The sequence below is a fragment of the Kwoniella shivajii genome, chromosome 2 (assembly GCF_035658355.1).
Source record: "Kwoniella shivajii chromosome 2, complete sequence".
Classification (NCBI taxonomy): Eukaryota; Fungi; Basidiomycota; class Tremellomycetes; order Tremellales; family Cryptococcaceae; genus Kwoniella; species Kwoniella shivajii.
In genome coordinates this window covers 775,152-802,750 of record NC_085909.1, presented here as the reverse complement: position 1 = coordinate 802,750, position 27,599 = coordinate 775,152, and the positions used below count along the sequence as shown (strand labels likewise).

Here is a 27,599-nt window from a genome sequence, read left to right as displayed (position 1 = left end):
TTATCTCTCTTGACTGCTGATCATACCTAAACCCTGTCTCATTACTTCCGTATCTTCCAGACCTTCATGTACCAATCCACTTAATTTCTGCAGGGCCATTTGTTGAGTAGCTAATATATCCGCAACTTCCGCTAATGCTTTTTCATCATTAAGCCAACTTTGATCTGATCCATCATTGTTCCTAATTTTCCTTCTTCTTCTAATCTCTTCTAACTGTCCCCAAAGCTCATTCACCTGTCCCAGTAATCTACCTTTACCAACTCCCACTGGCGTAGATCTGCCATTGCCATTCAATCCAATTGAATGCGATGGTCTAACAGCATTTCGACCCTTTCCTTCCAGTTCAGCTTTAACGCCTTCCAATTGCTTTTGCATCTCTGCTTCTTCTTGTCTGAATGCAGAAGACTGGATTAAGGGTACGTATTGCGGCGTTTGTGATACAAGATGTATTAACCGATGAAGCAGTTGTGTCTGCTGTGCTTGCAAGTTTGTTAGTCGAATCGAAGCGGATAACGATGTTTGGCGAGTGTGTGATAAAGCAGCTTGCAATTCCTATAGTAGAAATCATATAGTCAGCGCCTATTCTGGAAGTTCTACAGCAATTGCTTGAAACATGTGGCTGTAATGAAGGCTAATTTCACCTTGACTCGCTGCTGATGTACACTAGCTAGGTTCTCTTGTTGCTGCTCTCGTTTTTTCACATCGGCCCATCCGGTAGCCAATACAGGTACCATACTGAGGGAGCATTTAATCAGTAAGCTAAACAGTTGATGCGGGAATATCCATTTACTTACCAATTAGGGTCCGGATTATCTCTTAGTGCTTTCGCCCATTTAGAATCATCATTTGCACCTTGTGGTCTCCCATATCTACTCGTGGTACCTTCTTCGACTACATTGTAGAAAAAGTACTGAGCCGAGCGACCCATATCAGTTTTACAATACTTTTCGGTTTCGTTGGCAAAAAGTATGGGAAGTAACTTACCTTGAATCTACAATCAGGACTATTGCTATCCCAAGCTCCTTGAATATCTTTTATCCTAGTCTCCATATCGGGCTCTTGCTTCACGCCGTAGGGATTCACATTACTTGAAGTAGAAGCGTTCATTGGTCCACCCATTGTACTTTGCCCTAAGCTTGAATTGTTGGCATTCCACATTGAAGACCCTTGCAAATTTTGCTGTTGTGGCTGTTGCTGCTGCTGTTGCTGTTGTTGTTGACTCGCTCCACCAAAACCGCTGAACAAACCTCCGGCAGGTTTTGCCCCCGATTGTGACTGTTGACCAAATCCACCAAATAGACTTCCGCCTTGTTGCTGTTGCTGTTGAGGTTGAGGTTGTTGTGTTGAACCAAACAATCCCGTCCCAGTGGAATTTGGCTGAGTGGTACTTTGTCCAAACATACTTGATCCTCCTGCAGCAGGTTGATTTGTTGATCCAAATAATCCGGTTCCAGCAGGTTTAGCACTATTCTGCTGACCAAATAACGAGCTACCTCCTGCGCCCGCATTGTTATTGGTTGTGTTCATTGAACCGAACAATCCTCCTCCACTTGATGATCCGGCTGCAGGATTTGGTGCTGATCCGAACAACCCGCCTCCATTTGGTTGTTGCTGTTGTTGTTGTTGAGCAGGTTGTGCGGTTGATCCGAACATACCGGTTGAAGGTTGTGACGTTGAACCAAATAATCCCCCTCCTGTCGTTGTACCCGAAGGTTGATTAGTGGTCGAGCCAAAAAGCCCTCCTGCAGTAGCTGGCTGTTGTGGCTGCTGTTGTGGTTGCTGAGTCGAGCCGAAAAGTGAAGCGGAAGGGTTTGCAGGCTGAGAAGGTGCTGAACCGAATAAGGAGCCACCGGTGTTGGACGTTGATCCTTGTGGATTGGGTGTTGAGAAACCGCCAAAGGCAGGTTTCGGTTGAGCTCCTGAACGATACGACATCAGCTCATTTCAAGCAGATTGTGAAGACATAGCTTACCAAAGCTGAATGACATGTCTCCTTATCTGCTGTTGCCGACCCATATACGGAGAGCAGAACGATGAAATCAGTGATCCCAGAGTTGAAGATTATCATTAAATTCAGCATGAATTCAATCAATCATGAAAGCGCGACTGTCCTTATCGGAGATATAATTAACACACAATACATACATATTTAGTGTCATCCGGAGTTATGTTAAATGTGGCACTTTTAGGATGGGCACCCTTTCCTTCCTCCACTTTCATGCTCCATCTTCGATTAGAGCCAACATGAACGATATCTCGACCTATCTATAGTGCATGATTCCCTTTTGGAGAATTACATTAGGCTCAAAGTGGACTGGAGCGAAATATTTTGGACGACAAGATGGCTCTTACATCATTCAGAGCTACAAGAACTGGTTCTTTCCTGAAGTTTGACGTCCCATCATGCGGACGCTCAAGGCCATTGTTATCTCAATTCCCTCCCTGGCTATGTTACGATCTGCGCCCAAGCTCACCCATTCGATATCGCTCGCGACGAACGATCCAATCAAATCCAAGTATTCGTATAGCAGTACGTTTCTATGTCACTGAAAAGCTACACCAATCACCTTCTGATCAACAAGCTTCATATCATCGACTTCGACCCATAATAGATACTTTTGAAGCGCCGATAGATTGGGCCGTCGCTTATGGAAGTGGGGTCATGAAGCAGGCCAAAGCTAAGCCTGGAGATGTGAGTAATATCTATGAATGAAACGACTCTGCTGAGCGATTGCAGAAGCCCATTTTTACTAATGCTCTGTCTGTAGCCCCCATCACTTACTGACCTTCTCATCTCGACCCCCTCAGCTATAGACTTTCATACGATCAATCTTCGTCAAAATCCCTCACATTACCCTTTGCATGCTCGTTTAATGGGTGCAGGACGTATAGCTCATGTACAAGAGAATTGGGGTGCCGGAGTATGGTACGTTACAGATGTAAAGCTTAATGGTACTGTGAGTTCTTGTCTCCTTTTCCTTCATCCCCCTCTGCAGCACGGCCACAGGGATACTGATCATGTAGTATAGGCAGTAAAATATGGTATAATATCAACATCGTCACTTATCACAGACCTAGTCGAATGGGAAACATTCTACTTATCTGGTAGATTACAAAAGCCAACACTTTCACTACAATCTCCTTCTTCATCTTCTACCTTGACTTCGGCCTTGGAAACGAACCATAAATCAGCTTTATCAATGGCACTCTTACTATGTCCAGAATCATTCGAAGAGGATTATCTATGGGAAAAAATAGCTGGATTGAGTTATTCTGGTGATCCAAGGATGTCTGTTCCTGGAGCTGAAAATCCTGAAAAAGTGCGAAATATAGTTAGAGGTGAAGGCGCCAGAGAAGGTTTTAGACACATGTATGGTCCTTTCTTATTGCAAAAGGGAGTTACATTCGATCAAGGAAAAGAATTGATATGGAAAGAGAATGGCGAAACATCATTGAATGTAAGCTAAATCGACTGTTCCCGTCACCGGAAAGCGAATACGTTACGCTGATATGATTCCAATCTGTAGCAACCTATCTCAGCAGAACATCAAGCTGAACTATTCAGTTCCTTACCGTTGTCTTTGCGTAAAGCTATATCAACCCATTTCCCTTCGATTGAAGCTACCGCCCTAACTGGGAAGGACGTTTGGATCAAAGACGTTGGTGATCCTAGATTCAGATCAATTATCTCAACCGGTAAGCTTGCCTAGCCTTTCTTTGTCACTGTCGTTGTTGTTGTCCTGAAGAGTGTAAGCTGACACAAAGTATAGAACTAAGAAATATCATTCATCGACCTGCGCTGAGGCAATCGGTAAAAGGCTTGTTCACTGCTGGATTTACCAAGAGTTTCTGGTACGCTCTGGCCAAAGTTAGGAAATGGTTCAAGGGTAGAGGAGGTAAATGATGTTGTCCTTCTCGGTTCTGTTGAAGGTCTTTACATGATAGGATAGAAGGAACAGACGACTGAATGAGGAAGGAAAAGGTGTGATACCTCGCATAATGATACCTACTGCATGAATATATACAAGTTCATCTCATAACTCTTAAATTATCAAGTATAATATCTATAAGCCCCTTCACATAGACTCAGGGGTTTGTCACTCGACCTTATCGCAGTTCTGTGACTCCTTCTATAACGCTAATCGGAATTCATTTAAACCTTGAGTACTCGATCGAAAGTTTCTCCTTTCACTGTACCTCCCCTCATTGAGTTCTTGACATTTTGGACGAAACCTTCTTTATTACGTCGTAGATCCTCAGCTGCTTCTGCTCGGATACACTACAAGTCAGTAAAAGTACATGCACAGCGATGGAGGGACTACTCGATCCATGCGTGAAAGACGTCGTGTCTCGTATGGAGGATCCAAGAGATAGTGAACGGACTGACCTTTGTTCAGTGGATCATCGGGATTTCTGCACAGTATTGTCAGCTAATCAACGACAAATATCGCACTCAATCGAGTAGGTGAAGTGCAAGTATGAAAACTCACGGCTCAAGGAACAGGTACTGAATACCAATCATCACTGATGAAAGGTTCAAAACAGGCTTCCAATCTTCTCTGAGGATGTTTCTAAATGCGAGATCGACCATCAATGAGTAAAGCACACACGTTGAAGATTCTTTATCACACAAGCCAAGTATACTCACAAGCATACGTTGCCTTGAAGGTCAAGATTAGGATGATAGATCTAACAAGACCAAGAAGGTCAGCCAGTTCTCTCACATGACGGAACATGCAGAGATTGAATAGGCTGATCATCATCAGTATCGAACGGCAACGCCATCTTTCGTGTTGATGATTCCCTCCTAAAAGACAAGGCCAGGGCACCTCTGACAGCCAAACGAATAACTATATCTCTGCTTCGCAATACGAACTTCCTATCCACTGTTTGTCATTGAAACCACAACTCACTTTCTGTGTACATCTGACCTTTGGAGGTTCATGAGGATATCCACCGCTGATATTGAAAGTGAATTTGAATACACCACCTTTGTAGATACCTTCATCGGGTGTGATTGTAAGTGTAAAGTTGAGTACGTCGGCTGGATCAGGGAAATGGGTTGTCATAGTTGATGGTAATTCAAGTTCGGTCAAATCTGCCGTTTATGCATTTCCGTGAGCAAGACCGCAGCATGCAAGCGAAACTAATTGCAGGAATGAAGATTGAGTATTGAAGTGGATAAGATAATCACCTTTTTGTACACGAAGTTGAGCAGCTGTCATCTTTGGTTTCTTCTTATTCGCTGCCTCCTCATCTTTCTTGACTGACCATAGCTGTTGTCGGTGTTGAATTTATGATGACGAGATTGAGATACAGTGTTAAACATCAATTCGTTTCGAAGATTGTATTTGAAGTATAATGGCCGCAGAGTAGGACAGCGATATTGCAAAGGAAGAAACAAAGGTGGAATTCGTCAGCGAGAGATAGTGGCAAGGGACGAAAGAGGTTCAGATTACTAACCTTGATCATCTTGCTTATCTTTCTACTCTCTATTCGACCTTGAAAGATTTGACTGTCCTCTGACTATGTCTCTACTTGCTATCGGCAACTAGGGTTTGATCTTTATGAGTCCAGCGGCTTTGGATTACGCTTGATGATGTGTATTGACAAGAAGAAAGAAGAACAAGGATAATTCGCGCTTTTGTTCGTTGTTCATTCCCAGTGGAGGTGGAGGGGTAATCATCGAATGAAGAAAGAAAGTTGGGAGTACTTTATATCTTCCTGTGTCATCCTTCGTTCATTGATTTTCGAGCCCATCAAATCAAACAGACATGTCGACTGAAGAAAACCACGCTGGACCCTCAAGAGAAGGATGGCATACCACGTAAGTACATTACAATCCCATCCATTCCCATCTCAATCCGCCCCCAGTCAAAGAACAACATGTAGAAAAGTCCTCGCTCAGCAGCATGATTATTGCCATGTCTCTTTTTGCTGAAAGAATTACATCTTAGAACACTTGGAATACCTTTTCACACATCAGAACATGCTGAGATAGCTCGAAAAGCTTTGGAAGTAGACAAAGAACAAAATGGGGTATTTGTGTATCGGGAATTGTCAGTTGAGGGTGAAGTACTAATAGCGTAAGTCGACAGATCTCATTCCTTCTTTATGGTCGCACTTCAATGAAACTCGTCTCACACGACCTTCTAACCTAGTCCTCAGATTAGATGACTGACTGAATTTATTCTAATAGGAAATATGAAACAACGACAGTTCGACTATTGCGCTTATCGACGAATTCTTTCTTATCAAGTTTGGATTTAGTGGTTAGGACGATGACTTCATTCGCACCTGATCCGCAAGACCCGATAATAGCAGACGAAGAATTGGAAAAGATACGGGATGACGCTAATAGAGCTGCTGGAGGTGCAGGGAAAGGTATAGAATTGAGGGGTGATGAAAGAGGTGCAGGGAGTGGTGAAGAAGTCAAGTAAAATCTTCTTGACAAGCTCGAAAAGGATATTCGCACTATGTGTGGGGATTACGTGTGATATAGACGTTTGTCAACAGGTAACAATTGATTATGTTGCTGTTGATGCATAGAACACGACCGAGACAATGAAGTGGGTCAAAATAGGCCAGTGTACGGGGTTTCAACGAGAATCATGCAATAATATTCATTATCATTTCTTATTCTGTCTTTTTACAATACATTGACCCCCAACTCCATCTCGCAGAATCATATATTCTGAATCCGCTTCTGCTTAACTGAATAATTTGTTGACACTCATATTGCTCTCTGAGTTCTTCTTCAATACCTTCGCAATAGCCATTTCGAAATCTTCTTGTCCAACGTATTGTCTTCTCTCCCTCAGAGCGTACATACCTGAAACAATGACATTCATGATCAGCTCCTATATGCCTTCTGCGCGGGATACATTATCGAAAGCTGACTCACCTGCTTCAGTACATATACCTCTAACTTCTGCACCTGAACAATGACCCATTTTCTCAGCTAATGATCTGAAGTTGATCCCTCGTTGTAATGACATCTACAATGAGCGCAAGGATCAGCCGAAAAGCACTTTAACACTGCGTGGCCATTCGGTCAGGGCAACATACCTTTCTTGAGTGGATTTTGAGGATAGTAATTCTAGCTTCGGGGTTTGGGGGAGGGAATTCGATTTTTCGATCAATACGACCTGGTCGTAAGAGTGCCGAATCGAGGATATCTATTCGATTGGTAGCCATGATGACCTATAGACAGGATCGATCATTTAGCTACGGCTTTCGTCACAGCCAAAAGCGCGGTTCCAACAACGGCAAAAGAGAGAGCCTGTGATTGTTCTCGTTTTTCACACTCACTTTGATGTTTTTCGTAGGTTCAAAACCATCCAATTGATTCAACAATTCCATCATCGTTCTTTGAACTTCTGAATCTCCTCCTCCGCCTCCTCCCTCCCCTCGGGAGCTTCCAATAGAATCGATCTCATCCATGAATATGATGGAAGGAGCGTGTTCTCTTGCCATGACAAAAAGTTCTCTGACCATTCTCGAACCCTCGCCGATGTACTTTTGCACCAATTCAGACCCTGATACTCTAATGAATCTACAGTCTGTATGATGTGCTACAGCTCTTGCTAGTAAAGTTTTACCTGTTCCGGGTGGTCCATAAAGTAACACACCTTTAGGTTGTGCTATACCTAATGATTCGAATAATTCTGGATGTTTAACTGGTAATTCAATCACTTCTTTGATTTCTTTGATTTGTTTATCTAACCCTCCTACCATCTCGTATGTGGAATCAGGAACTTTCTCGACCATCATCAGTGATACGAGAGGATCAATCTTGTTGGGTAAGATAGAATGTAGTAAGTAAGAATCGGCTCGAAGAGCCACTCGGATATTGGGAGTTAAAGAGGAAAGAGGGATATCCGGGGAAAAGTCGACAACTGCAATATTCCAGGAATCAGCGTCAATGATCTGATACGGAGAGATCGTTCCATATATGTTAGCATACCATATTTGCCTTCAGGTTGGACTTTGACCAAGACCTTCTTCTTTCCCATCACTTTAACCACTTCACCAACATAACTTCCTGGCTCCTGTAAGACCTGTAATTCCTCTCGAAGCAGTCTCACTGTAATGAGCTCAGTGCGTCAGCAAGCTTCCGAATTTCTAATCAACGAATACCGGTCGATGTTCAGCTTACCTCTGGTGTTCAAGGCATTTCGTTGAGCTTCAAGACGTCTGAGATTTTGAGTTTTCTTCGTAATACTTAATTCAGCAGCTTCGATCTTATTCTGGTAATACGTCTGTTCGTGGGTTATACGTGAGCTCGCGATCCGTCCATGTACAAGAGCTGAAACTCCCAGCGATATGATGACTCACCTTGATACTTCCGCCTGGGATCACAGAAGGAGTCTTGGGCATCTTTTGAGTCGCCACGGCCATTTTGCTGACTGGAGACGAGGCGAGCTAAGGGAGGAATGGAAAGGGATCGAGCGACAACGAGTGTGATCAGGTGTATTGTTGAGATGTTCCTGCGGGACCGAAAGCTCTTTCGCGGACTGGGTGTAAGATTCTGCTCTGAATTCGATGTCGAGCGGTTGAATGGGAGTATGCTATTGAGTTCAACGATGAAGGTCGCATTCAAAGATGGGATTGAATGATTAAAGCATCATAGGGCGACAGCAGCATGCGCGTCGCTGTAATTAACTACTGAACGAACGGAATCAAAACATGCTGACTTCCCACAGGATACGGAATTGCCACGTCACTATCTCTCTTCCACTTGGACGTTATCACCCCTCTTCATCGTGCTACGCACGTCATGATGCAAGCTTGGCTGGTTAGCTTCAGCGGAGAGCGAGCTTGTCTACTGACATCCCAGCAGAACGGCAGTATGAAAGCATCACATTATATCGAGCATATATCTACACTTCATCAGTATTGTGCAGCTGGATGATGCTGTAAGATTCCCTTGGTCAAATCCACCAACGGGAGCCATTTCTTCACTACATGGATCGAATAATTAGTGAAGAAGCAGAGTAACAGTGTGTACTCAATTGACGTAGATATCTCAAACACATAACATTGTCCTCGCATCTCACTCGTCTCGGGGTGATGAACATTGGATGTCGTCACTGGAGGCCCAAACCATCCTTTCATGTGAACTCTATTCATCCTAACGGACAAAACATACAATATGTTCATGCTATCCTTTGTATGTGAACGTCACTGGATCGTATCGAGTACGTTCGAAACGAGCTTGACGGGCGAGCATAAAAGGGCTAGCTGTCAGAGAGAGAGAGGCTCGGTCAGCGGTCGCCACTTTCCGCACATCAATCTTGCTCTACACAAACACAACAACCAATCCAGTCCTCGATATAAATCTCTCTACAGAACGAAGCACCCCATCACGATAAGCTTACAGCCCTCGATATATACGCAATTATTATCCTTTACTCACTAAACCATGTCTATGACTAACAACGATGGAAGTGGAGAAAGTCCAGACCATGGATACTCCCACGGCGATGATAATAGTCTCTATGGATCCCGGTCCCTATCCCGATCACCACATACAGCAGGACCATCAAGCACATCTACAGGAGTGTTACGCAAACTCGGGCAGTTTTTAGCCAGCCATGCACTTGAATCTGTAAGCGATACCCTCGGAGAGTTTGCGAAAAAGCATCGACCTCGCATAACGAGAACACAGCCTACAAGAACGGAATCATCAGGTGGCACAAGGACACCATCTCCATTTGATAACTATACCGATACTTCGTCTGAAAGGCGCAGGCAAGCAAGTACAGTGGAGCCTCGAAGAGGTCGGACCAGACGTCGTCCTGGATCACCTGAGCCAGATGATACCATAGTATCAGGTCCGGACAGTCCTGACGGCAATAGTACAACTCGAGATACAAGTATTGAAACTGCGGAGACGGTTGATGCTGTTGGGTCTGACGAAAGTGACTGGTCAGACATCGGGTAAGTTGTTTCTTCGTCAATGTGATACGTACGAGCTCATTCGAGAGTCTTGTATTCCATTCCAGGGTATCAATGCCGAAGGAGACAAAAAATTCCGGCCTTAGTTCAGTCACATCCACCAGTGGAAGGAGAAGGAGACTCAAAAAGAAGAATAAAGTCTTCAGAGCGCGAACACCGCATCCATCAAGAGGATTTACAGGTACCTCTTTGAATGCCTCTACCCGTACTACCAGCAAGCGAAACACGCAACAGAGGTTGAAGGATTGGTACTCCAACTACAAAGGTCCAACGAACAGTCCCGAAGATCCTACAAACACATCCAATGTACCAAGTGGCGGAGGGCGAACTTCTGAGGTTCCCCAAGCGAGTACGATTCCCCCAGGCCCACCACCTGGAGGTAGTGAGAACTCGCCGTCTTTACTTGGTAGAGCTACCGAAGCTCTGCGATCAGTATTCACCGGAAATTCAACAGCGTCTGGACGACGAGAGCATACCTGGGAGAAAATGGACGGTCCATTTTGGAAGGGTTACAATGAAAGTGAGTCAAATTCTCGTTGTCAGATACACCACCTTGGGATTCGCAGATACTAATGTCACTCCGTTTCTCAACTATAGCTGCCATGCAAATGATGCAAGAAAATGCTTCATCATCGTTCGGCAACCAAGCGTACCCTGGTCAAGGTCGATCATGGCTCGATCCTGATGACCCGTTCAGTGGTCAGAATAGCGCTCCTTATCGAGATTGGTGAGTTGTCAACTAGTCTTTGCGGAGTGTGAGCTGAGCCTCTGTCCGTACAGGTCGACGGCAAATGTCCTGAACTCCAATCTGCGGCAACCAAATCAAATGCCAAATATCGGGCAGCAATTTTATGTACCCCCTTCTACTGCTGCGGGTTCACAAATCCCACATATCTTTGGAAGCCAATTCCGGGGAATCTGATAGGAAGAACAACTGGTTGTATCCCATATACGCTATTGCGATTGAGATAGGATTCATGGCAGTCCCCGTTTTAAGAGTTGTCGCATTTTGCAGAAAATGACTGGTTAGTATACAGCGATGATGATATGCAAAGTATGTCTGATCAAAGTCACATGTTAAACCAATGTTGAGCCATTTGCAATGTAGCGCACATGAAGAACCTAAAAGAGGTTGCCTAAACGTTCAACTGTATCCGGTTGAGCCGAATAAGCCAGATTTTTGACCCACTTATATGGACCGACGGCCTTCCTGTCTTTGGACCATTCATGGCCATCGGTCATATACAATAATCACACATCAGCATCTTTATACTTTGTGCTTGTACAGTGATGATGAATCACTTGATCTTATGTCAGCATGCTTACGTTTTACTATTTCCCGATTATCAATCAGAGATTAGATTATAAATCGAAGATTGGATGTAATGTTAACCAAGGTATATAATTGACCACATCTGATTTCTTGTAATCAGGTCCACACTTTCACAAACAGCAATCACTTTTTGCATTCAGCGATCAACACTCGAATTCGTAAACTTGAGTCACATGCCGATCATGTCAGCTGGAACTGTTCTTATTACCGGTCTCAATGGCTTCGTCGCTCCTCATATCGCTTTCACCTTTCTCTCAAGCGGTTGGAACGTCAGAGGTACGGTTCGATCGTCCTCCAAGAGGGACAAGGTCCTTGCTCTTCCTCTGCTCAAGAAAGGAGCCGATGAAGGAAGGTTAACAGTGGTTATCGTACCTGATTTCCTTGAGTCTGATTGGACGGAAGCCCTGGAGGGCGTCACTGCAGTGAGTCTTGATCAATCTGGCTGGCTGGCCGGTGTACTATTGCATGAACTGAATTGGCGCAGGTCGTACTTGCCGCCTCACCATTCGACATGACTCTTCCTACGTATGAAAAATTCGCATATCCTGCTATTCAAGGGACCACAAGATCACTCAAGGCAGCTGCAAAGGTCGCCTGTGAGTCTGATCTACCTCATGACCATACATCATAAGTGGTGATCTGGTGCAACGAAGAAGCTAAATTTTCCCGTGATATACAATTTAGCTATCCAGGCTGTTGCATACGTTTCATCCACAGTTTCCATCGTCGACTACTTTCAGCCCATGAGCTCTCATAAATCCAAGGTCTACAGCGAAAAGGACTGGGTACCCTGGACAGAAGAGGATGCCAAAAAAGAGTATGTTCCCACGTCAGATTATCGAATATATACTGTGGATCGCTGATATAGACTGGATATCGAAAAGAGGTTTTATCGCTCCACACTGGTATTCTATTTCCAAAAAATATGGTGAATTAGCTGCAAGGGATATCAGAGAAAAGACTGGAGCCTCATGGCCTTTGTCTACATACTGTCCTCCAGGTAAGTCGATCCTTGATGCCTTTATCCATGTCATCACGTAATAGCTAATCAAGGTACGATCTATAAAAGGTATCTATGGACCACCTCAACACATCAACAGCGAAGAAGAACTCGCAGGCACTCCCGGTACCGATTTATCTACCGCCCAGCTATACGCTTTCCTCTGCAGTGGACAAGACGCTGATCTTCCAGCTGAGTATAACGCTCAATATGTTGACGTGAGTTTACCTTAAGCCTGAATCCACAGTTGTAGGATTTTATTGACGACAGGATGATCCATGTTGGATAGGTTCGGGATCTCGCTGCAGCTATTTACGCTGGCATAACCCAGCAATCCAACGGAAGATATATTACTGCAGGAGATCAAGTAACTTCTCAGAAGATAGCCAATACAGCTCGAAGGGTCAGACCTGACCTAAGCAGATTCATAGTCAAGGGAGATCCTAAATCTTCTGAAGCCCTTCCCGAAGGCGCCTATAGCTTGGACACTTCTACAAGCAAAACAGAACTGGGAGTCAAGTGTAAGATCTGTCTCAAATGTCACAGTCTTGGAAGTTGTTTCGCTAATAATGGATGGTCTATCAGATCATACCCTTGAGGAAACGATCAGGGATACCATCGCTCGTTTCGAAGAGCTCGGAGCATACAAAAAAGGGAATTGATGTGGAAAGTCATTGTGGTCCTTGTGATTTCATGGATTATCCTATGCAGTGGCTACAGAACCTTAGTCTACGTCAGACATGAAAAAGTCAAGATGAGGACTGGGAAAGTAAAACACATCCACACTTCAGAATATCATTGACGTTGTTTCACTTACTTCAAATCCTACACTCTTTCAACTATCTATCCTTTGTATTGTATGTCAAGGATCTCTCAAGACTTTGCGTTTCGGGTTCTGACTTCCTTTCAGCTAAATATGTCATTAGGGTTGTTGTTGTATCCGGTTTGAATGACTACAAAAGTCTTGAAACGGTAAACAAAGTCTTTTCAAATTTGACGACATCTTTTGAGTTCCCTTCCCCCACGAGATAACCTCCTTTACCACCCAAATATGTCTTGCATTGAACCACATGGACGGTGACATCTACATAAATCACCGCGAAAGTGCAGGCGTTTTCGCAATATCTATCTGCAGTTAACATTTTTCCTGTCTTCGAGTCTAAACGTTAATCCTTCCAGAATAGCTTAGCTCTCCTCTTCACAACGTTGATCAAATATACGGTGTCTCATACCACTGATCTTCCTCTCAACGGTACGCGAACATTCTCAACTTGCAATACCCCAGTAGCATTTCCGCTTTTCCACTTCCTAATACTGCCAACTAATTCTACCATGTCACTAAGCACCTGTCAAAGCTTAATCCCATACGCGCCAGGATACTCTTCTGTACATGGAAGCCAAACGTTAAGGGCGGGATTCTGGTCACAAGATTGTGATTCCTCGTACCAAAGCCGTGAGCTCGAATATCGAGCAAATGAGGCTCAAATATCTACTAGATCTGCTACTTTAGATGGTGACTTCAGCGTCCTCTCCTCCACTGAGCCCCGAACGGTGTTTTCATCTGGTCTACCTACACCTCCGAACGATAGGGATCTCTTACCTTCCGAATTATCACGGACGAACCCAGATTCTCCTTTTGGCGACGTGAGAAATCCATACAAAGCTTACGTTCCACCAGCCACAGCACAAGATGAGTCTTCATCCCATGTTGGGCCAAAATACATACCCTACTCCCCTCCCGTCACTACACAAGGATCTTTCGATATCTCAGTGGATACCCCAAGCTTTTCTCGGGATTATTACGCACCCTCAAGAACATCAGTGCCCGAAAATCCCCCTTCAGCTTTCCAAGTTAGGCCTCTAGGAAGCGTGCTTGGGGAAAGCATTGCTAACTCTACTGTATTCACAATTCCATCTTGTTTGTCGCTGGGACAAACACGTTATGAGATCGTAAGGCCGAAGATTTTATCGAATACTGCAGGGTCAGACACGGAAGAAATGCCGCCATCCGAGGAACCCTCAGCGTGCTCTTTCCAGAGTCTTCAGGATCGGTGAGTCTATCCATTGCCATCAATCAAGTCCGGGTAGTGGCAGCTACATCTGACTAATCATTGAATAGGGGTACACGTTCCACTTCTTCGAGCTATTCACAGGCAAACCCCATCGTCACCTATTCTGGATCAACAAGCACCAGCTCGCCTTGCCTAAAATTAACCCCCGCTAGTCGCTCAGAACGTAGTCGAAATACCGGAACTACTGGAAGAAGTGCAAGATCGGAGAGATATTATTCCCAGTTTCCACCATCTAATCGCCTTGGAAGTATTGCCGAAGACAGATCTGAAGACCAACCTGCATTCCGTCCTATGTTCAGTACGCTTCCGAGTCAACCAAGTCGCCATTCACCCAGCAATCCAGCGAACAGGAGATGGAGACGAGGCTTGGCGACTACGATGAGTGCTATCAGCCACCCTTTCAGAAGCATGCAAAGCGCTGCAGGAAAGGTCAGACATACATTGCGACGTAGCGAAGTTGATCAGAGCTATAGCGTGTCTAAAAATTCAATCTCAGCATTACCATCAGCATCGAACGTGTCTTTCGGGTCCAAAATGAGCTCTAAGTTCTTCGAAATGACTTCCCGGCTGAGTAACAAGTTTCTTCCCAAACAGAAGGAACAAACGGAAATCCAATCGATTGCCGCCTCGGAATTGGATACATCACCGACGGACGAGAACAGCTTTATGCCGGAATCCTCCCCTTCTACCTTGGAACAATCTTATCCAGTATCATCACTTTTTACCCAGAGTGACCAATGGCTGGGCGAGCCTTTTGAAGCCGGAAGTGTATTAAATGAATTTCCCCATCTGAATGAGGAGTCAAGAATCACAAGATAGTAACCGAAAATGTCAACTGTATGTGTCCAGTAGAGTTATAGTTACTGTTATACTGTTGTGCAATATGCCTATGTCTTCCATACCATGAATTCGCTGCACTTTTGTTTTCAAGCTGGAGTTTTATGCCAGCCCGGGGCAAATACTCTGCCACGAGCTAAAAGACATGAATATCCTTTCTACGTTCTTTCTTTTGATGGAAATGATCAACGGGGGGGATGGAAACACCTTTGGGTCTCTTTACGTCATAATACAAATTCCGCAAAAGGTCGTTTGGAGAGATCAGTGACACTGTCTATCATATCTGTTAAACTTGATGTGTCTTGATTGAATCACAATTCATTGTTGCTTGCTCATTTCACATCTCAAACTGACTTACCAATCTCGCTATAAAGCGATGTCCACCGCAAATCTCTCTTCGGCCGACATTAGTACTTCATGTATGTCGTCCAATACTCAATCTATGTTTTCTAGACCTAGTATTCTGAGTGAAAAGACAGTCGATCGAAATGCTTCTCAAGGTGCACGCGAACGTGAAACACGCATTGAGTCGTATCCAGATGAAGACGAAGCTTCATGGGATCCTTGGGATCCATGGGACGAGGACGAGGAGATCCGCCAGTTCAATGACAGGATAGCTGACGATCTGGCTAATAACGAGCCCTACGAGCCCAAAACTCCACCATTTACTTTAGCGAACGCGGTTCAAAAGCAGAAACCAAGCACCATGAAATCATGGAAAGATAATCACCACCCAAGTCTACCGTTGATTGACGAAGATGAAAGTGGAGTTGCTCAGAATGAGAATGATTAGAATCAGTAGGTTGCTTTTTCTGCTGTTCAGTATTTTCCCTACGATCGTTTCATACCAGCATAATGCATGCCAAATCTTCTTCTGATACGTCATGGTCACGCCTTACTACACACTGTTACAGCATCGGCAGCGTGGGATCAGCTTCTTGTCAGAACCCAAGGGATCTTTGTATTTGAGGTAAAAGTGTTTTTCTTCAACGATCTCACGTCAGCTTGCTCGACAATCTTAGACAGCATCGAAGCAGACCGAAAGTTCGCTCACTTCCATTGATCAATACACTATGACGAATGACGCGTTGCGTATTAGCGACTATCCATCTCCTCTGAACACCTGACTGTCATCGTGCCAATATGTTTTGTTGTGGAAGGAAGAAAAGGGGACTTACCTGATGTCCTGTTTTCCCATCAACAGCGTGATTCCAATTCCTCTCACCATTCTTTACAATATGATTGAACAATTGCACCTTCTGATCTTTAGTCCATCCTTTCATTGGTGGTGAATGTACGTTGGGAACCAGGGATCGAGGTTTGGTATCTCGAATAGCTGGCATTTGAATATATGTGAAGTACTACCATAGGAAGAAACATCATAACGTCAGCACAGGATTCGTCGTGGACTCTTTTAAACTTGATTGCAATACTGGAATAGGTAAGTACAAGTGACCTACTATTTGGTTCAGCAAATATATATATGGTACTAGGCAATAGTGAATTTGAAGAGGTTGACGATCCAGTAAGACAAGGACAGAAGAAGAAACAACCTAGAAACGAAAGTGAATGATAATGCCCAAAAGGAAGATGTCCTTTCAAAGGTGGGGTCGCGCAAGTTAAGTCGTCAAATGGTTACTAAGATACCGTTGATCGGTAGATAAGCGATACATTCAATACTAATACAATCATATCTTTTCTTGGCTTTACTACAACTTCGCCTTGAGCTTGCCAGCTTCCTTCAATAAGCTATCACTTTTCTGCTTGATCATTTCGGTCCTCTCTTTTAGCTTCTCAGCTCGTTTCAATTCATTCTTTCCAACTTGTTGAATGTGAACTTCATCAGGACCCTACAATGGATCTCGTCAGCTCCACATGCTTTCCTTCGAAGAAGTCTTCAATACATGAGAAGGATGTGGAGTCTGACTCACATCTGCGTATTTCAAAGTTCTCAAACTACCATAATAGTAGGCTAAAGGTGTATCTTCAGACAATCCCTCCGCACCATGAACTTGCATCGCTCGATCGACTACTTTTAATGCCATACTAGGTACGGTGAACTAGCAAAAACCATGTAAACGATCCGATATCTTTCTTACTGTGAAATTGAAGAAATTGCGAGCTCACTTTTGCCATTCCAATATCCTGCATTGCACCTTTAGCTCCTGCAACATCAACTCTTCTGGCCGCTGCCAAGACCAGCAATCTAGCTTGATCAATTTCCGCTCTTGAATGTGCTATATCAGCAACGACGGTTCCTATACCTAGGCATCAGTAAAGTCGTAACATCATTCACTTCGTGAAGACATACCATGCTCCTTGAGATATTTCCCAAATGTCTTTCGATTAGGATCAGATACTCTCTGTAAAAGGATATCAAGTGCTCTATTGGCAATGCCGATCGTTCTCATACAGTGGTGTAGTCTTCCAGGTCTGGTTGATCGTGATATAATCAGCCAACACACTCGCCTTATCATCGAAGTCTTGGCTCACCCCAATCTTGCTTGAATAATCTGCACTTCACAATCAGCCGTTGCCGGGATTGGACAAAGATTGAATGACTGACCTCGAAACCTTTACCTAACCCAGCTGTTCCTCCAACGACACCATTCTCCACATCAATTTTGACTCCGTCGTAAATGACCTCACAATGTCCCTCAGGAGCATCGTCATATCCAAACACAGTCAAAGGTCTCACAATCTTCACTCCTTTAGCTCTAGGATCCACTAATACCAACGAATGTCTTTTATGCGGAGACGGATTCTTAGGATCTGTCACTGCTAAAACTATGTGGATGACATTTCTGGGATCACCTGCACCTGTGATCCACCATTTATGTCCTTTCACTGACAGGTTACCTGAATCATCAGGTAAAGCAGTAGTATTCCGTAGGTTCGTAGCATCGGAAGAAGCGACTACAATCCATATATCAACTCATGACATTTCATTAGAGCAGGATTTGAAGTATAACTTACCTCCATATTCCGTCATGGAGAAACTACTTCGAATGTCACCTTTCAAGAGAGGTATCAAGTATCTTTCTTTTTGTTGAGGCGTACCATATCTAGCTAAAACTTCCATATTACCGGTATCAGGCGCTGAACAATTCGTAGCTTGGGGAGCTAGGATTGCCGAGTGACCCATGATCTCGGCCATTACAGCATACTACTCAAAACACCACCAGTAGAATAAAACGTCAACTTGTCATGAATACTTCATGACGATCGAAACGAGCATCGATTTTGTATCCGTTGCGTGAAGTCATACTACTCACCTCAAGATTAGTTAATCCACCTCCTTCACCGCCTGCCATTCCTTGAAAGTCACCTCCACTCAGCCACAGATTCCATAAGCCCAAGCCCTTTGCTCTGTGTTTCAGCCTCTCCATAACGGGAGGTATGGACGCCCATCGAGCTTCTGGGGGATGAGAAGGTATTTGAGCGTGGAATAGCTTTTCAGAAGGTAGGACGTCATTCTAGAAGCAAAGGAAAGTAAGCAGTGTGGTTGCAAGAAGTACATATTACTGTGTTGCTGAGAGAATGCTCACTTCGAGGAATTCGACGAGAGAGGTCAGAAGGCCTTTAGCCCGTTGAGAGATGAGAGGTTCGATCTGAATGATCAAGCCGTCAGTCTAACACGAACTAAGCCGATCGAAGATCAGTGAATGACATACCAAAGACCATGCACCTGGAGACAGGTATCTAAGCACTGGATGGTCTGCCATTTTACTCGTACTTGTAGGTATGCAGAACTCTTCGCTGCTTGATACCTTTCTTCAGAACCTGTTCATCACATCACCAACTGTGCATATGCTGACTTTGATTTGTTGTTCCAAATCCCACTTTTCCCGGTTTAATCGGCGTCGTGTTAACCGGTCTGATAAATGGTACACTCAATTAAATCCCTCACTCTTCCCCTTCACGTGTTTCGAAGGAATCCACGAAGATTCCATATCACGGCCCCCCATGACATCGTTATCTCCCCCGTGGAAACACCCTGAGTGGCAAAAACTTTGGAATTTGCCGAGTCTCCAGATAGAAAAGAACAGCATGAGATAACATCCAGCCCACATCCAAACTTAAGTTATACCACACGGGGAACGAGTCGTTGTCATCGTGGTATCTTCGTGAAAATTGGAGTGCGAATCCAGGCATAATAATACATCACCGCAGTGGTTTCTACAGGTACGTACGTGGTAACAAAAGTGGAGATCATTCCATCCGTTTCCCATGATGACGTTTGATATGGAACAATCTCATCTGGTACCTTTTTATCTTTACAAGAAAAGATCACCCCGAAATCCATGATGACGTTCGCACCATTTTTCGTTCTTGCAACCCCCAATTGGATCCCAGCATGATTCCATCCGATTCCTCCCTATGGTACTATGCGATATGTTCCTGCTTGTTGCCTGCTTTTTGCGATGACACACTTTCCATGGCACTCTTGGCATGTGAAACCGATCATCTCCGATCGCCCAGTATCTGACCACGTGCTTGACACGTGTATATCCCCAACAAACTGGTCGTGATGGTCGTTATTTTGGTGGTTTTAATTTTCCATGGATCAATCGTGGATTACAACACAGTGCACTCATCCCAACTACTGATACGTAACACGTTTTCATTGGGAGATCATGGAGAACTTTTGGGAAAAAGCAATGGACGAGTACATATTTCACATGCATCTCTTTTATAAATACATTTCTTTCTTCTCTTTCTCATCTTTACCTTCCCCCCTTTCTCTCATCTAACAAAAACTCGCCTCTCTCAGGATCGCCATTTTACCACTCAGACCACAGGCATCCTTTCAAAACCTCGCTCCTCATATTCGTCATATCTCCACTTCACGATACTAAAATAAGCTCAGAGAGACTCTTCTCTGCAATCAACCTTTTTCCCCTCGATTCTCGCCACTCACAGGAAATCGACAAACATGTCGACCGCGACTTCTCCTCAAACTCCTCCTCAACAGCTCAGAGAGCGAAGACCTTCTCCCGTTGACAAGCTTGACCCAGCTTTCGAACCCACCACACCAGACAAAGAGGAGAGCTGTAAGTTTCAGTTTCTCAACCGCAGCCAACATCTCAATAGTACTGACTTTCATCCGATATTGTTAGCTTTCAATAAACTCGCCGGGATCAAGAACATCAAACCCACATTTGAACCTTCAGATCGACATATCCCTGACAACTATGTCACTTACACCCTTGAACACCAAAAGTCTCTTCCACCGTATACATGGAAAACCTTATTCCAGAATATCCAGTGGATCTCTTTCTTGGCGTTGACCCTCACACCGACAATCGCCATCTACGGCATCTTCACTACTTCTTGGAACAGCAAGACCGCTATTTGGAGGTGAGTTATCTGTCATTTGACTACTTGATGGGGTATCGAAGCTAATTGAGCCTGCGTTAGTGTTGTCTACTATTTCTTCACCGGTCTCGGTATCACAGCTGGTTACCACAGATTGTGGGCTCATCGTTCATATAACGCTTCTGTTCCCCTTCAGTTCGTGTTAGCGCTTGCTGGTGCTGGTGCAGTCGAAGGCTCCATCAAATGGTGGTCGAGAGGTCACCGAGCTCATCACCGATACACCGACACTAAATTGGATCCTTACTCTGCCCATGAAGGTTTCTGGCATGCTCACGTTGGGTGGATGCTTGTCGCACCTCGAACAAAGATCGGTTCCGCCGATGTTTCCGATTTATCTAGAAACAAGGTCGTTAGATGGCAACACAAGAACTTTGTTCCCTTGCTTTTCCTTATGGGTTTCATCGTCCCTACCGTTGTTGCTGGCCTCGGTTGGGGAGATTGGTGGGGTGGATTCTTTTTCGCTGGAGCTGCTAGATTATGTTTCGTTCATCATGTAAGTATTAAATATGGCGGGGACTGGGCGGTTTGAGCTGACAATAATTCTTTGTAGTCTACTTTCTGTGTCAACTCTCTTGCACACTGGCTTGGTGAACAACCATTTGACAACAAGCACACTCCTCGAGACCACTTCATTACCGCTCTCTGCACTGTTGGTGAAGGTTACCACAATTTCCACCATCAATTCCCCATGGATTTCCGAAATGCTATCAAATGGTACCAATACGACCCAACCAAATGGTTCATCTGGACTATGTCTCAATTCAAACTCGCCTCTCACCTTAAGCGATTCCCTGACAACGAAATCAAGAAAGGTCAGTACACCATGAAGCTTCAACAACTACAAGAACAGGCCGAGCAACTCAAGTGGCCTCAATCGTCAAACCAACTTCCCGTGATCAGCTGGGACGATTTCAAGATTGAATCTCAAGAGCGAGCTTTGATTGCTGTTCACGGTTTCATCCACGATTGTTCATCCTTCATCGAGGATCACCCAGGTGGTGCTCACTTGATCAAGAGAGCCATCGGTACCGACGCTACTACTGCCTTCTTCGGTGGTGTATACGACCACTCCAATGCCGCCCATAACTTACTCGCCATGATGCGTGTTGGTATCCTTGACGGTGGAATGGAAGTTGAATCATTGAAGTCAAGACCTGCCGAATCAGTTGCTTCATCAGCTACCAATTCACCTGTATCTTCCGCTTCCGCTTCGTCAGTTGATATTCAATCTTTGGCTGATCAAGACGAGGACCACCGATTACATCAAACTCAACTCAACTCACAAGGTCCGGTACCTAAAGCTCCTTTCGGTCAACCTCAAGCTGTTCAAGCTGACCGATGGACTTTATCCGTTCCTCCAAGTGAAAGATACCGAATCGTCTCTACCGTTCCAGATGTCAGACCTGGATTGTTGGGTCGATCACATTCTCTTGAAAAAATCACTAGAGCAGATTCAAGGGGCGAAACTGCAGTATTGATTGGTGAGAAAGCTTGAGAATAGATTTCTGGATTTTTCTGATTTGGGGTTACATATCTTTCTTTTTCATTTTTACCTTCTCATTCTCACACATATACATACATATCACACACTCACGCTCTTTCCAATCAATCACCGCTCGCATCAATTACATAGCAAATTTCTCAATCTTTTTGTGCATAACACCGTCTTTTCTCGGTCGCTTTCCTCACCTTTCTCGTTCTCGTAGATGTTATGTGTGTAGTAGATTAGGAAAATGAAGAATGACGATGATCGCTTTGGTCGAACTTGTTTCTATATACATGTTGATTATAGTGGAAGAAGATTATGATGAGATGAATAAAACAATTAATATCATGTCCATCACCAGCAGCTGGCTTGCAGTTGTAGCTTTGTCTCACTCTCAGCAAACGAGGTGTCATTAACGTGAAGTACTCCTTCATTCCTGTTACTCCTTCATCGATTGCTTTGGTGGCAAACCGAAATAGAGCTTTGTAAAGTGATGACGTGTGCACAGGGCGATAACAAAAACCGAGAATGATGCTTCGTAGGTGCAGTTTATTATTGATCACCTCATTCTTTTGCTTGCAACTGATTATCACACTCAGACAAAAGATACATCTCCAGGACTGGGTGACTGCTCATATAGGACCTTCCCCCCGAGTATATATAGATCGGGGCTTGTGGTCGCTTGACAGTCCACTCATACGAAATGTTCGATCCAGATTTTTCAAATTCATCAAAATACAATGATATAAATTTATCGACTTCGCAATCCACTTCTTCATCAGCTTTACTGAATAAGATCAAAGCTGAGAGGCTAGCAAGAGAACAAAAGCGTCAAGAAGAAATATCAGCTCTGAAGATCCAAAAAGTATGGAGAGGTAGAAGAGCATCATGTAAAACGAAGAGGGATCTGGTGATAGCGTTGAATGATGAAAATGAAGTTGGAAAGATAGGTAGAGGATTGATGCTTCTGACTGCGAAAGGCTGGGGAAGTGACAAAGAAAATGTTAAAAACTTAATGGAAAGATGGTGTGAATTAGGGTTGAAAAAGGATGGTAAGTCTCATTACAGTTGCCTTAAGGAGATTCATATTTCAAAGTGAATAGCTGATGATCGCAAATTATGTCAGACCGTGTATATAGAATGATTCAGCCGTTAAATCAAGATAAAGATTGGTCAATCGTCTTGGGACTGCTCAGTATGCGGATTTTGGAACTGGTCAATATAGACCCAACGTAAGTATCATCTACCGTGCCAATTGGCCTTTTCTCATTCGTGGTGACTAGCGTCCATGAGAAGTGCTGACTGATGACTTTCACATAGCTCAAACAAAACTCCTCTCCTCCTCCTGGCAATGGAAGTCATCTTTGATCCTAAATCATATGTTCAGCTCCCGAACGATGCTCAGCTATATGCCAAAGAAACTTTAGTAGGTATTGTCGAAGGCAAGCAGTGGGTAGAGAAAATAGTACAAAGCATGGAGAAGTTGATAGCTAGGAATGTGAGTAATAAGCTTGTCATTCATAGTGAGCTGAATAGCTGATTTATTATTTAACCAGTTACCAAAGAAGAAACAACCTTCTCTTATTCCCCTCATCCGCTTACTCACAGCTCCATTTTCATTGATTCCGCCATCGGGTGAATCACCATTGATCGCACCGTTAATCAATCACCTACTTGCAATCCCGACACTACCTTCTTCACTGCCCATACCAGCTCTGATGCACCTGTCAACAAATCTTAACCTGTTCACCCTGCTACTCCCTTATACATCCCAAAACACTCATATTCTGAATCAAGGGAGATTATCGTCGGAAATGGGTAAAACTTGTTTCTTAGCTAATCTAGCTACATTCGGTATCACGGGAGAAATGTTAGCTAGACATGGAGTTGAAGGGGCAGGCGTTTGGATGAACGTTATCGGGAAAGTCCTCAGTGGTGTAGAAGAAGGTTGGGGTAAATGGGTTGATGGATTAATGGAAGATGATGATGAACCATTACCACTTTTAGATGAAAGTGAAGATGATGAAGAAGAAAACACCGAACAACCTTCAATCATACCTTCTTCGACTCGTCACATCCAACCACGACGTCAGATACTTCCAAGCAATATATCAAATAAACTCACTATTTTAGCTACACCTCAACATATATCAACACTTACTTCACACATAATATCACCTTCTTCTCGTGCGCCCAAGAGTATATTATCTGATTTTGCAACATTCTGCGTCGGACTTCTTTCTGCTTTTAGAGGTAGTCCGAAGTGGGAAGCAATACTTGATTCGTTGACCGAGGGAGAAAAAGGTAGAGGTCTAACCAAGAGGATATGGAGAGAAGGTGTAAGAGGCAAATGGGTTAATGCGGCTGAGAGGGAATCATGGGATACCTTCAATATCAGTGAGCTCTGGCTCCCCCATGCTGGACTCTAACATGCTGATGTCCACCTTGCAACTTCAGATCCGGTCGCCCCACCCCTGTTACTCCTTACGCATATGTACAATCACTACCTACTCTTAACTCCCGATGATGAATTCTTCACACCTGCATCCAACGCTCTTACAACAGATGAAATACTTGATTTGGCTGCTGTTTGGAGGGATCTAGCCTTCTGGGGGTATATGAATGGTGTGGCCACTTCTTCGATTCCCGGTACCTCGAAAGAACAGTCTATGGGAAATGAGGAAGTCAGAGGATTGTTCACGCGCGGTGTAGTAAGAGTTGTCGAGCGAAAGTAAGTCAACTCAGCTGAGGTCACACACATGAAATTGTCAAGCTGATCAACTCGTTGGTATAGTGCTCGACGCAATTTTGCGGATCCTGATTTCTGGGTCATGCGCTCCCAGATGGACATGAAGGGTTTCGTCGAGGCTGCAGTGTAAGCTATCCAGTCTCACAGAGAAAATACATGCCAAAAATGAATGCTGATCTACGTGTTATATTGTAGCTACGAAGATGCGGAACTCACTTCAGCGAATGACGACGGTGATATCGAGATGAATGATTCGACTACTCTGCCTAGATGGGCAAGAGCAAGACAAAGGTTCACGAAAAGACAAATGGCATATATATCACCCAGATTGGGCTTACTGAATAATTTACCAATGAGTGTACCATTCCAAACTCGTTTAGAAGTTTTCAGGAAGTTCATAGAGTGAGTCCTCTCTTCTTCTTCATGTACACCTTTCCAGGACTACAATCATTGACATACTGGAATGCAGATCCGATCAGCAGAGATTAGGAATCGAATATCACGGAAGAAGACATAGGAATTATGCTAAGATCAGAAGAACCAATATTGCTCAAGATGGCTTTGATGAATTAGGTGAACTTGGACCTGCATTAAAGGGTAGAATTGAGATTACATTTGTGGATCAGTAAGTCTATCCTCCATCCCTTCCCCTGATGATTGCAATGAGAAGGGAAAATAGGTCTCAGACTGATATCCGTGTGATCACAGGTATGGCTTGACAGAAGCTGGTATTGATGGCGGTGGACTGTTCAAGGAATTTCTAACGAAGTGAGCCATACCAAAACCCTATCATAATGTCATCGAATGAGCTAAACAATCTACTCATCGCCTTGATAGTCTCTCTAAAGAGGTCTTTGATACGAATAGAGGCTTATGGCTCGCTACTGATCAAAATGAGTTATATCCCAATCCCCATTCTTACGCTACCGAATGTAAGTAATCGAATTATACCGAACTCGCGACAACTGCTGATTGATTCTAACAGCACATCAATTGAACTGGTACCGATTTGTGAGCTTTTTGATCGAACGCTTACGTTCGTAGGGGCAAAGCTGATGATAACGCTGCAGATCGGTCAAATTCTCGGCAAAGCAATGTATGAAGGTATTCTTGTCGATGTCTCCTTTGCCGATTTCTTCTGTGAGTCAGCTTCACCGCGCGCCCAGCTGCGATGCACGGTAAGCTGATGGCTTCCGACCGCAGTGGCGAAATGGCTTGGCAGACAATCGTATCTCGATGATCTGAATTCGTTAGATAAGGAATTATACAAGGGTTTAATCAGTAAGCGGAATGATTCTTGATATATCAGTCATTGCTGATGAGGTCGACTACAGTCCTCAAAAATTATCCTAGACCCGAGGAATTAGCTCTGAACTTCGCTATAACTGAAGATGGTGAGCTATCATGACTTGATCATCCAGAGGGGTATCTAATAAGTGTGGTCACGCAGAATTTGGCGTAAAGCACACGGTTGATCTGATTCACAATGGATCAGAAATCGCTGTAACCGCTGAGAATAGGCATGAATGTGAGTTTACGTTGACTAGCTATACTCGTCTTTATGTCTTCTTTGTTAAGCTGACATGGTATCATCTCCAGATATCCAGCTTGTATGCAAATATAAGCTTGATAGGCAGATTGCCGCTCAGAGTAAAGCTTTCTTTAACGGTTTATCGGAACTCATAGATGCGAAATGTATGTTTCAGCTTTCTCACGCATATTGGCCCAGAAGGAAGCTGACCTAATCGCACAGGGTTGCGAATGTTTGATCAACAGGAATTACAACAGCTTATTGGTGGCGAAGAGGTTAGTGACAATTTCACATCAATCAATCTGCCAACGATGAAGGGCAATAGCTGATGTTCAGCGTGACAGACTATAATCGATATCGATGATCTGCGGGCACATTGTTCAGTCGATGGTTTCCCGAATGATATCACTCCTAGACTTTTCTGGAAAGTCGTTAAGGGATTCTCTCATGAACAAAGAAGAGCTTTATTACGATTTGTCACTAGTTGTTCGAGACCACCTCTGTGAGTGATTATATGGCCTACCATATCAAATATTGACTGACCAAAATACTCTCAGATTGGGATTCGCATACCTCAATCCTAAATTTGGAGTGAAATTTAACGGAGCTGATGCAGATCGATTACCTACGGCATGTAAGTCTGGTGCAATTGTATACCGGAATGAATTTCCGCTGATGTAGCTTCTGTTAGCTTCATGTTTCAACCTCCTGAAATTACCTGGCTACACCGTGAGTAAAACTGAGCAGAGGAAAGGTTTGCATTCCGTGCTATACAGAATTGACTGACGAGTTGTCATAGACTGAAAATGCACTTCGAATCAAACTTCTACAAGCTATTACATCCGGTGCAGGTTTCGATATGTCTTAAATACCAACTTCTTGAAAAATTCCATACCGACAATGTACTATCACCCCTCAAATGAAATCCCGAATTCATTCCCTGCTTCTTTATATCAATTAGCCCTTCTGTATATTTGTGTATATACGTTGTTAATAAGTCATCATGCATAGTATCAAGTTTTGCCTGAGGACAACAGAAGAAGAATTGGCTTTAATCGGATTACCGGTACGCCACGTGTTTTTGTTGTTTTGACGTGATCATTTTAACCAGGATTCAATCAATGGCAGAGATGTTTGAAAAAGAGATTGGAATCGATATCATCCACCAAGACATGCATCGTTGTTTGACAATCTCGACAAACTTTCGTTTGCTTTCTTGATATCTCCCTGTACAAATGGTATAACTGAAAGA

The 27,599-nt window shown here is 43.9% G+C and overlaps 13 protein-coding genes across 13 annotated transcripts; 8 read left to right on the top strand and 5 right to left on the bottom strand.

Annotated features, from left to right (window-relative positions):
* IL334_001662 (uncharacterized protein) lies at window positions 1-1,988 on the bottom strand (the record flags this gene model as incomplete). The annotated part of the gene is made up of 5 exons (XM_062933417.1): window positions 1-552; window positions 642-735; window positions 795-910; window positions 985-1,919; window positions 1,973-1,988. 5 exons carry the CDS (start codon window positions 1,986-1,988, stop codon window positions 1-3), a joined length of 1,713 nt encoding a protein of 570 aa, XP_062789468.1.
* Window positions 1,989-2,341: 353 nt separating this feature from the next.
* IL334_001661 (uncharacterized protein) lies at window positions 2,342-3,904 on the top strand (the record flags this gene model as incomplete). The annotated part of the gene is made up of 5 exons (XM_062933416.1): window positions 2,342-2,692; window positions 2,769-2,957; window positions 3,030-3,458; window positions 3,528-3,696; window positions 3,771-3,904. 5 exons carry the CDS (start codon window positions 2,342-2,344, stop codon window positions 3,902-3,904), a joined length of 1,272 nt encoding a protein of 423 aa, XP_062789467.1.
* Window positions 3,905-4,153: 249 nt separating this feature from the next.
* Window positions 4,154-5,472, bottom strand: IL334_001660 (uncharacterized protein; the record flags this gene model as incomplete). Its single annotated transcript, XM_062933415.1, has 7 exons — window positions 4,154-4,266; window positions 4,388-4,413; window positions 4,491-4,571; window positions 4,649-4,689; window positions 4,914-5,098; window positions 5,195-5,276; window positions 5,464-5,472. 7 exons carry the CDS (start codon window positions 5,470-5,472, stop codon window positions 4,154-4,156), a joined length of 537 nt encoding a protein of 178 aa, XP_062789466.1.
* A 302-nt stretch (window positions 5,473-5,774) lies between these two features.
* On the top strand, window positions 5,775-6,440 carry IL334_001659 (uncharacterized protein; the record flags this gene model as incomplete). Its single annotated transcript, XM_062933414.1, has 3 exons — window positions 5,775-5,827; window positions 5,958-6,086; window positions 6,200-6,440. The coding sequence occupies 3 exons, from the start codon at window positions 5,775-5,777 to the stop codon at window positions 6,438-6,440; spliced, it is 423 nt and encodes a 140-aa protein (XP_062789465.1).
* Window positions 6,441-6,710: 270 nt separating this feature from the next.
* IL334_001658 (26S protease regulatory subunit 8) lies at window positions 6,711-8,400 on the bottom strand (the record flags this gene model as incomplete). Its single annotated transcript, XM_062933413.1, has 7 exons — window positions 6,711-6,832; window positions 6,905-6,998; window positions 7,069-7,203; window positions 7,312-7,898; window positions 7,967-8,086; window positions 8,159-8,261; window positions 8,338-8,400. The coding sequence occupies 7 exons, from the start codon at window positions 8,398-8,400 to the stop codon at window positions 6,711-6,713; spliced, it is 1,224 nt and encodes a 407-aa protein (XP_062789464.1).
* Window positions 8,401-9,424: 1,024 nt separating this feature from the next.
* On the top strand, window positions 9,425-10,882 carry IL334_001657 (uncharacterized protein; the record flags this gene model as incomplete). Its single annotated transcript, XM_062933412.1, has 4 exons — window positions 9,425-9,942; window positions 10,008-10,480; window positions 10,558-10,687; window positions 10,741-10,882. The coding sequence occupies 4 exons, from the start codon at window positions 9,425-9,427 to the stop codon at window positions 10,880-10,882; spliced, it is 1,263 nt and encodes a 420-aa protein (XP_062789463.1).
* A 593-nt stretch (window positions 10,883-11,475) lies between these two features.
* IL334_001656 (uncharacterized protein) lies at window positions 11,476-12,955 on the top strand (the record flags this gene model as incomplete). Its single annotated transcript, XM_062933411.1, has 7 exons — window positions 11,476-11,715; window positions 11,778-11,889; window positions 11,978-12,110; window positions 12,178-12,293; window positions 12,363-12,511; window positions 12,583-12,814; window positions 12,879-12,955. The coding sequence occupies 7 exons, from the start codon at window positions 11,476-11,478 to the stop codon at window positions 12,953-12,955; spliced, it is 1,059 nt and encodes a 352-aa protein (XP_062789462.1).
* A 670-nt stretch (window positions 12,956-13,625) lies between these two features.
* Window positions 13,626-15,184, top strand: IL334_001655 (uncharacterized protein; the record flags this gene model as incomplete). Its single annotated transcript, XM_062933410.1, has 2 exons — window positions 13,626-14,344; window positions 14,413-15,184. 2 exons carry the CDS (start codon window positions 13,626-13,628, stop codon window positions 15,182-15,184), a joined length of 1,491 nt encoding a protein of 496 aa, XP_062789461.1.
* Window positions 15,185-15,578: 394 nt separating this feature from the next.
* IL334_001654 (uncharacterized protein) lies at window positions 15,579-15,995 on the top strand (the record flags this gene model as incomplete). Its single annotated transcript, XM_062933409.1, has 1 exon — window positions 15,579-15,995. The coding sequence occupies one exon, from the start codon at window positions 15,579-15,581 to the stop codon at window positions 15,993-15,995; it is 417 nt and encodes a 138-aa protein (XP_062789460.1).
* Window positions 15,996-16,143: 148 nt separating this feature from the next.
* IL334_001653 (uncharacterized protein) lies at window positions 16,144-16,545 on the bottom strand (the record flags this gene model as incomplete). Its single annotated transcript, XM_062933408.1, has 3 exons — window positions 16,144-16,186; window positions 16,257-16,273; window positions 16,381-16,545. The coding sequence occupies 3 exons, from the start codon at window positions 16,543-16,545 to the stop codon at window positions 16,144-16,146; spliced, it is 225 nt and encodes a 74-aa protein (XP_062789459.1).
* A 366-nt stretch (window positions 16,546-16,911) lies between these two features.
* IL334_001652 (uncharacterized protein) lies at window positions 16,912-18,927 on the bottom strand (the record flags this gene model as incomplete). The annotated part of the gene is made up of 10 exons (XM_062933407.1): window positions 16,912-17,052; window positions 17,134-17,262; window positions 17,330-17,460; window positions 17,514-17,635; window positions 17,696-17,715; window positions 17,769-18,118; window positions 18,179-18,368; window positions 18,478-18,678; window positions 18,751-18,813; window positions 18,877-18,927. 10 exons carry the CDS (start codon window positions 18,925-18,927, stop codon window positions 16,912-16,914), a joined length of 1,398 nt encoding a protein of 465 aa, XP_062789458.1.
* Window positions 18,928-20,138: 1,211 nt separating this feature from the next.
* On the top strand, window positions 20,139-22,076 carry IL334_001651 (uncharacterized protein; the record flags this gene model as incomplete). Its single annotated transcript, XM_062933406.1, has 4 exons — window positions 20,139-20,256; window positions 20,323-20,563; window positions 20,624-21,074; window positions 21,132-22,076. 4 exons carry the CDS (start codon window positions 20,139-20,141, stop codon window positions 22,074-22,076), a joined length of 1,755 nt encoding a protein of 584 aa, XP_062789457.1.
* Window positions 22,077-22,770: 694 nt separating this feature from the next.
* IL334_001650 (uncharacterized protein) lies at window positions 22,771-27,215 on the top strand (the record flags this gene model as incomplete). The annotated part of the gene is made up of 21 exons (XM_062933405.1): window positions 22,771-23,119; window positions 23,194-23,299; window positions 23,388-23,565; window positions 23,624-24,464; window positions 24,525-24,798; window positions 24,862-24,942; window positions 25,012-25,218; window positions 25,286-25,441; window positions 25,525-25,584; window positions 25,654-25,748; window positions 25,802-25,827; window positions 25,887-25,956; window positions 26,020-26,097; window positions 26,151-26,210; window positions 26,267-26,344; window positions 26,416-26,511; window positions 26,570-26,622; window positions 26,692-26,849; window positions 26,905-26,981; window positions 27,039-27,076; window positions 27,147-27,215. The coding sequence occupies 21 exons, from the start codon at window positions 22,771-22,773 to the stop codon at window positions 27,213-27,215; spliced, it is 3,150 nt and encodes a 1,049-aa protein (XP_062789456.1).
* Window positions 27,216-27,599: the final 384 nt, after the last annotated feature.